General features: G+C 35.1%; 1 protein-coding gene across 2 annotated transcripts; it reads right to left on the reverse strand.

Annotated features, from left to right (window-relative positions):
* Window positions 1-2,730: 2,730 nt before the first annotated feature.
* Window positions 2,731-8,119, reverse strand: LOC117624577 (meiotic recombination protein SPO11-1). Of its 2 annotated transcripts, XR_004585338.1 has the most exons (16): window positions 8,051-8,119; window positions 7,843-7,942; window positions 7,558-7,631; window positions 7,217-7,318; window positions 6,810-6,883; window positions 6,599-6,615; window positions 6,229-6,298; window positions 6,074-6,110; window positions 5,848-5,895; window positions 5,689-5,747; window positions 5,555-5,586; window positions 5,363-5,468; window positions 5,047-5,167; window positions 4,901-4,964; window positions 2,981-3,056; window positions 2,731-2,842 (listed from the first exon to the last, which is right to left on the reverse strand). XR_004585338.1 is itself a non-coding variant. In XM_034355907.1 (15 exons), the coding sequence occupies exons 1-15, from the start codon at window positions 8,115-8,117 to the stop codon at window positions 4,697-4,699; spliced, it is 1,098 nt and encodes a 365-aa protein (XP_034211798.1). In that variant the 5' UTR covers window positions 8,118-8,119; the 3' UTR covers window positions 4,489-4,696. The 2 variants fall into 2 exon arrangements, 1 of the variants encoding a protein (XP_034211798.1); XM_034355907.1 differs by lacking the exons at window positions 2,731-2,842; window positions 2,981-3,056 and adding an exon at window positions 4,489-4,823.
* Between the last annotated feature and the right edge of the window lie 7 nt (window positions 8,120-8,126).

An 8,126-nucleotide genomic window follows, 5' to 3' on the forward strand; every position in this document is an offset into this window, starting at 1 on the left:
ATAACTATATGAAAACGGTGCTTTGAAGCAGAGATTAATATAAAAGCGACTGCTGCAAGCTTCAAATATTTCATAATGACAATTGATATACACTTGTCCTGCTGCATTGGAGTTTATGGTTGGCTGGGCCCCATTGACTTACAATCTTTTTGATTGGTGGGAATTTGACAAACTTACATTTGTTGTGTTCTTGGAGAATTGACAGAGGTGATGAAACACTGAAACCCTAGCTCTGTCATGATCATGTTAATCCAAATAATTTTGTTCATCGTTGCTATCAGGATAAAATGTAACAATGCCTAATCACAAAGCAATCTGTCTAATTGTCTCACTGGCTTTACCACTTAAAATCCTTGTGATTAATTTGCTAAGATGAAAATTAGTGAAAAGGTAAAAGTAGCATACAAAGGTAGTAGCAAAGTGGCAAAAAAGATAAAGAAGAAGGAATAACAGCATATATGAGTTTAGGCATCTATAGCCTATAGGTAACCTGTGCCCTTAAGAAATTATGTTGCAAGTATTGATCTTACAATTCTAGCAACATGGAAGAGGTATCTAGAGGGAGAATAAAGTCAAAACTCTAAGATGTGACATGGTTCCATTATTATGAAATTTGTAGGAATACGATATGAACTTTTAAGTATATGCATAGTCAATTGGGTTTAGTCCAGCAGAAAAAGATCTTGATTTGCAAACTAAAGATCCCATGACATCTTGTTTGTATGTGTGTGTGTGTGTGTGTTAATCACCTATTCTCCGTAAATTGATGCAACTTGTCACCTAGGTAAAGTTTTGATCAATTTTTATTTATTTATAAAAACGTATCATGTGACCCTCACATAGAGAGGTATTTAGTTTATCTACATATATATGGGGTGATGGTTTTACCACTTAAGACCAATCTAATTCATTTGCTCAAATGAAAATTAGTAAAAAGGTAAAAGTAGCAAGTGACCAAAAAGCAAAAGAAAGAAGGAATAGCATATAAGAATTTTGGCATCTCTAGCCTATAGGTAACCCATGCCCTTAAGAAACTATATTGCAAGTATTGATCTTACCCATTTTATCCAATATTACTAGATGTGACATGACTTCATGATATCCAACATTCACTTCCCCAGAACATCCAAATTCATTTCAGGTGGGATAATTTTGTAGCCCTCTCTGAAGTTCTGAACAAAAGCAGACTTACACATGTCAAGTTCCTGATCAGTAGGATTTCAAATTCCAAACCATTTGGCAGTTGTTTGGATAAAGTTAAATGCTCGAAAGTAAAACTAGTGCATAAAAAAGCCACGGAATTTTGATTCCATTTCTGAAAGGGATTGATTTTGTATTCTGCTAGTGTTGTTTTAAGTACAGGTGGCTGGAAGAATCCCTGTAGTCTTTACACTGAAGTGGTTGGGAACTCAGGAGCCTTCATTTTCACCCCTTATTACATCAACAAAACAGTTCTTCATAAATGATATATGGGTCCTTCCTTCCTTCAAGGTGAAGTTAAATCCCAAACTTATTTGTTTGATTCTTACATTCCATATACCAATCAATGAAAGTGAGAGAGACATGTTAGCACTTGTAGCACCTAAGCTTAAAAGCTCTCTTTTTTCAGGACAGGCGATAGTCTACATGGGAGGAGGATTTCTCACATACACACAACTTAAAGCTCATTTTTTGTTAAGAGAGTTTCATTGGTGGTTTAATTAGTATCAATACTGGATCCTCTTTACCCTGAATAAGCAGTGTATCAATCCTGGATCCTCTTTGCCCTGAATATGCATGCATGAGGACACAAAGCTTCTTCATCTTGCCATGATGTAAAGTTTTAAGAAATTGATAAATTTAGATGTCAATATCATTTATCCGTAGAAAAATTTGTCTCGTATTGAGGCATTTTATCGAACACATTGCCTCCAAAGCATTAATGAAAGAAAATTATATTTGATTGACCCCTTTTGGCCCTTAATTGATGCCCAAATGACCTAGTATTCATGAGTAGAGATCCACGTGAAGATTATTTTTATGCTCATCGTTTGTTACATAGAGTCATCAAATCTGTTCATCAATTAATTAGCAGTACACATGTTAAAGTTCAGAGTGTACTTATAGTTCGAAGGAAACACTGTCACATTAATTTGGTGAACAAAATTCACAACTTTAGACAAAAATCCTTCTAACATGAAAGTTGAAGGAAATAAACACAAACTTCAAATTGAGTATTTACATACTGCGCATGTCATCATCAAGAAAACACTTTGCTAATTAATAGACATTCAGCCCTATACCAACCTAGACTTTGCTAATTACATGATAACGCATATAGACTTTTTACCCGAGCTGGCCTCTGATTTGGCCACCCTCTTTGTAGCATTACTGACCTGCGGAAGTGCTGGTGGTTGTGGTGGCAATGATTGCGTTTGTGATTGTAATTGTAGTGGCTGAGATTGCTGTGGAACTGACGACGATGTTGATGGTAATTGCAAAGGTGGCGGCGGTGGCAGCAGCGGCGGCGACAATGGCATCATTATGAGACGACTTGGATCATAATAATCAAACCCTCCAAATGGTGGACAGGGATAATAAGGTGGCACCGCATAAGGGTTATATCCATGTCCATATCCATATCCATGTTCATGTCCATATCCATATCCATATCCATGTTCATGTCCATATCCATCTTGTCCAAAACAATCGTAGCCTTCCTTGACCTCACCATCAAACGTAAGACTTTTTAGCTCTGCATGTTTCCCTGACCCATCAAGCACCATTAGAAGTGTACTTGGATTTACTTTCCCTGAAACTTTCACTGTTCCTTGCTCTGCATCTATGTCAATTTTATAGACACCTAAATTTCAAATAAATAAATAAATAAGTAACAAATCCATAATAAAAATAAAAATATGCAGTAGCAAAACCATTTGTTTTCTAGAAAAAGAAAAAGAGAGAGAGAGAGAGAGAGAGAGAGACGAAAAAGGGAAAATACCATAGATGTTCTGCAAGACATCATAGATCTTTGTCTTGCATGCTTTACATTTGATGTTCACTTTCAGAACACAAGTCTGCAAAAGAATGAAATAAAATATATATCAAATACCAAGAGATATACCAAGAATAAAATTTATAACCACCACTATAATTAAAAATAAATAAAAACAGCCAGTGGGTATAGCTAAATTGATTGAGTTCTGCCAATCCATTCATGTGGGTAGAGGTTTGAAATCAGATACCTAATGAATATTTGTGTAAACCCTCAACCCCATCACTTGTACTCACCGTATCAAATAAATAAAATCAAAGTATTGTAAGGATTCTAGTCTAACCATTTGTGCAATGGAAGAATCCATGAGAGCAAATTCTGATAAAATTTCTGCAATGGGTTCTCGCAGCTTTGCTTGAAAGGTTCATATAGACCCTTGACTTTTTTCTGGTCATCATTTATAAATTAATTTTCGTTGAGATAATTACTAGTATTTGTATATTTTGTAGTTGTATTTTGGCTGTCACATTCGCAATTAATTCCTAAAATCTCTCTTCTCGATATTCCTTGTAATTTTGATTGGGACGAAATATTATGTCCAGTTGTGAAATTACTGTTTCCATAAACCTTGCAGAAGAGGAAAAGGGCACGTAATGGTGGACGAATTCCCAAATATAAGTTACATTAATTTTACATTTCAACTTTTGATTCAGAAATATAAGTGTGAATATATAGGACAGTTGTCTTTGTAAATTCGTCACAAATTCCAGCTATGCTCACTTTCATCATGCTTATAAGAGAATCTCTCTTTATCTAGGCATTTATGAAAGCAAGACAAAAGTCAAATTAATTAAAAAGAAGATAAATATCGAGGAAATACCAAAAAAAGTAATTTCACTTCTGTTTTTTTCCTGGAAAAAGGTATTGTAATTTCTTGATGGGTTCTTAATTTTTAATTTTTAATTTTTTATATATCGCAATGTTGCATGAACTTATACCCGAATTTCAATTTGGTCTCAAAGTGAGTTGCAGAGTATGGCCATGGTTGATTGGAGGGTTAGGAGAGGGGAGAGGAGGAGATGAGTTTTCAAACTGATGGTTTTAACTCTCAAATAGAGAATGTGATGGAAAAACTCAAATGTCACAACTGAGAGAGTTTGATGACCAAATTGACTCCAAAACAAAAATCAAGGACTAAATTGAACCTTTTCTTAATATATGAGTTAGGAATGGTGGGCCCAAGTGCACGGTACAACCCACCTCTGTAAAGGAAAATTTGATTGTTTGGGCAGAAGCGATTTAGCCTTCTTCAATTTTTTTGGAATAAAATTTTCGTGAATTAATTATCACTTTGACCGTTGAATTTAAATTTGGGCCCTTGAATTTTTTTTTAAAAGTTAACTCAAGTTTAATAAGTAATATCTAATAAGACTCACGGCCCTCAGATTTCATCACATTAAAGACAAGGCGTCACAATTCTGGAGGATCAACATTCAACATGACAATTTAGTATCTGGATGTCCCCCATTTTTGCGCCACACCGAGTAAGAGAAAGAAGGGGGGAAAATAAGGAAAAACAGAGATTCGGGTGCGATTAACTGACATTTAATCAAATTCTCTCCCCTATACAATGGTTTTGCAATGAAAATGTGGATTATGCTTTGCAGAAATCCTATAATTTTTGTTTCTCCTATAGGGTAACAAGTACAGATGTAGAAGATGTTAGATGTAGACTCCACCTTGAATTTTAGACGGTATGTACACCGCCGACAAAAAGTTAAGTTCATGCACAGACAACGCTTCTAACTCAAATTTCACTCCTCTTTCCAGCATCAATTGTAGTTCCAATCTAAAAGAATAAAACTACTTCATGTTACTTAATCCAGTCATATGATGGATGAAATAAGAAAGCTAACAGAGTCTTACCTCCACTCTGGCACTTCTCTTTGTAAGTAGCATCTACGTAACATGGCTTCCGTTTTCCTCTTGTCTGGCATGGTTACAAGGAACCTTATTTAATGTTACTAAAAGAAATAGTAATGCCAATGTAAATAAAGCACCATATCTCTCACCTTGTGCTGTCAAGGGAAGGAGACACTGTTGTGGAAGTTGGTACTTCTCCGAGTCCAAAAGGAAGCCTCCAAGCCAGAGTATCTCAGGGACCCGTAGAAATTTAGCATCATAGGCCAGTTGCTTACATCACAAAAGAGTGGGTTAAAATTGGATTGTAACTTTATTTACATTCCACTATATGAGCAGTCTACAAAAGAATTGACTTATTCAGCAGTTCTCAATCCTCAATATTTGCAATCTTCCTAGGTAGTTCACATGTTATTTAAGTTTGTAAACTACAGATAACAAGTTCATAGAGTGATCTGGAAGCCTAACCATAGAACCAAACCGATATGTGGACAGGATGTCAAAACCATACGGATCACAGTCTACCAAGCAATAGGTAGGGAGATGCAAAGTATCAACAAGAAGCCCCAAAAACCTGGCAGACATAAATGAAAAGTATGTAAATTATATAGACAAAAGGGAAAAGAAAGTGCAAACAGATAAGGCAAGGCACTCTGTAACCTTCTTGTGGAAATATCAGGATATCCACGTCCCTGTGAACAAAACAAAAATAGCACACCAACAAAAAAGTTTAATAAAAGCTGTTTCAAGGATCAATGAGAGTTATTTGGCCCAAAACAAGGGTGTATGCTTACAGTGATAACGATGCAGTGGTTTGTGTTGCAAAACTGGTCATTTGCCAATCGTTGAAAAACTATACAGAATATGAATAATGGTTTGTTCATAAAAACACACATCAAAATCAAATGATATCCAGCTAAAGCACCAGGGTTGCTAACAAAAAGAGTAATTACCTGATTCTTTCTCCACAACAAGTATGTATTTCGCTACACTAACAATATCTGCAGGTTAGAATTAATTATTTGAGCATGTTTTTCAACTTCAAATGACACTTAGGGTTGATTATGTAATTACGAATGAACTTGTAAAGTTTACATTATCGAATTTGAATATCCATTGATTTTAAACATGGAAATTTTAATATTTTAATTATTCTCTCTTAGTTAATCATCTGAATACCTTTGACCTCTTCAACATGAATGGGAACAGGAAAGGCCTGTATGTGAACCAGATGCAGATGTTTAAGTTCAGACACAATAAAAATACGATTATGCAGAAGATGTCATCAAATCATTGTTTTTAAAATTTTAAAAAAAAACATGTTGCATTCTTACAGTGTTTGGCCTATTTATGCAATCAAACATGTTTCCAGCTTCTGAGAACCTTAACCAGCCCATTACCAACCTATAACGAGATAAAAACATTAATTATCAGTATGAGTTGACAATACTTAAACCATGATCATAGTGATATCAACTCAACGAACAAGTACCACAACCTTTGAACAATTTTACCAACATTCTAAGGAAAGTTGAACCATACTGAACTAACAGGTGCAACCCCCAAGATTAACAATGTATTCAACAGACCAAGAATACACAAATGTAAATGTAAATAATGATTGGCATAAGTCATTTTTATGAAAAATCAAGCAGCAATGTACGCCTTGTCTTCGAAAATCAAGCGAAATTTTTTCATGCGTACCCTTTTCCTACAGACACCTGCCAAAAGGAGGCAACATGAAGTAAATACCCCAAATGCTGTATGCTGCCTTATAAAATTATTAGAAGCTCATGTGGCAATTTCAAGAGTCTAAAAAATACTACTACTATTACTAATCATACATAACACGTTGGAGCGCATTACTATATATAAATAGCTATAAATTTGATAAGGCCGATATAAGAGTACCCACCACGTTCAGATTGTGGCGACTACACTGCATAAGGATGCATATGTCATTGATTGCACGGTCTACAATTGACTGATCTGCATTGTAAATTAAGCAGAGAATATTACTAATGACTTGGAGAGAAGAGACCATGGACATAATGCATCAAGAATTTCCAATTAGAAAATATCACATCTAAACAAATATACCATGTTCTCATATTATCTTACCACAAATCAGTAGGCCTCAATTTCTATGCCCATGATAATTTGAAAGATACAATGCATTTTTACCAAGGGTTAATTAATATACAAAGAAGAATAACATTTATCATAATCCAAGTTCAAGGTCTTATAACAAACTATATCTTACAGCCCATATACTAAGGATTTATTCTTTGACATTGGAAATGAAAAATAACGCAGATTCACCTGAAAATACAGAAGGGTGCATGTAATAGATATCTCTCTTAGACCCATGTCTGTTTTCTTGCAGAAGTTGCTGAACAATTACTAGAACCCTAAGCAAAACATCTGAAACAGATTCGGGGAACCGGGTAATCAGTAATTCGTACATTACATAAATCTCTTGTACATTTATGATAGAGTTCAATTATCTGTTATGTCCTTAGGCTGCCAATCAAAAATGGAAGATGAACACTTATTTAAGCTCATTCTGAAAAAGTAGTCTGTGTATTGTTAAAAACAAAAAACAAAATCTAAGCTGCACTACATGAAACGTTAAATACCATACCAAGCGCAACATAACCTACCCAATCTACGCAAATGGCTTTCCCTCCGAAGTGTGAGAGTCTCCTTCAAAATTGGCAAATCAGAGCTACAATAGCTGCCCATAACAATGTACCAGTTTGGATAACTAATTAGTAATTACTACCCAATCTACGAAATTATTAATAATTTTCCCGGAATATCGCACCCAAAGAAAAATAGAATACTGAACATATTAAGAACTCTGCGGTGCTTGTTTGGTTGCTGAGAAAAACCAACGAAAATCTGAAGGATCAACTAAAATCGAGAAAGTAAGCTTAGCATTTAACCAATTCGAATCGGGCTTCGTGCAGTAATTTCTGAAGCGATCGATGAGAATCTCCGGAGACCGTCCATTGCTGAGATCTTCAACTATAGCTCGAGTTAATTCTGCGCTCCAAAAAAATTTAACAAAAAAAGAAATGAGAAACTATAAATTAGCGTCTACTTGAAGAAATTGATTTCGAATTGGTTTACAATATATAAATTGACGAGGACCTCTGATTTTTCTTAGCAAATCGCAAGGCCGAGGCTGTGAGCTCCATCTTGAGTGCTTTCCCTCCATAATTCTTGC

The sequence above is a fragment of the Prunus dulcis genome, chromosome 4, assembly GCF_902201215.1.
Source record: "Prunus dulcis chromosome 4, ALMONDv2, whole genome shotgun sequence".
NCBI classification, from domain to species: Eukaryota; Viridiplantae; Streptophyta; class Magnoliopsida; order Rosales; family Rosaceae; genus Prunus; species Prunus dulcis.

What these genes read in the sequence shown, in the direction of transcription:
- LOC117624577 (XM_034355907.1), bottom strand. Translation starts at nt 8,117, where the DNA reads ATGGAGGGAAAGCACTCAAGATGGAGCTCACAGCCTCGGCCTTGCGAT. An exon ending in GCATAAATAGGCCAAACACT is followed by an intron (nt 6,111 to 6,228) that starts GTAAGAATGCAA and finishes GTTCACATACAG; the next exon opens with GCCTTTCCTGTTCCCATTCA. An exon ending in CCTTCCCTTGACAGCACAAG is followed by an intron (nt 4,965 to 5,046) that starts GTGAGAGATATG and finishes TAACCATGCCAG; the next exon opens with ACAAGAGGAAAACGGAAGCC.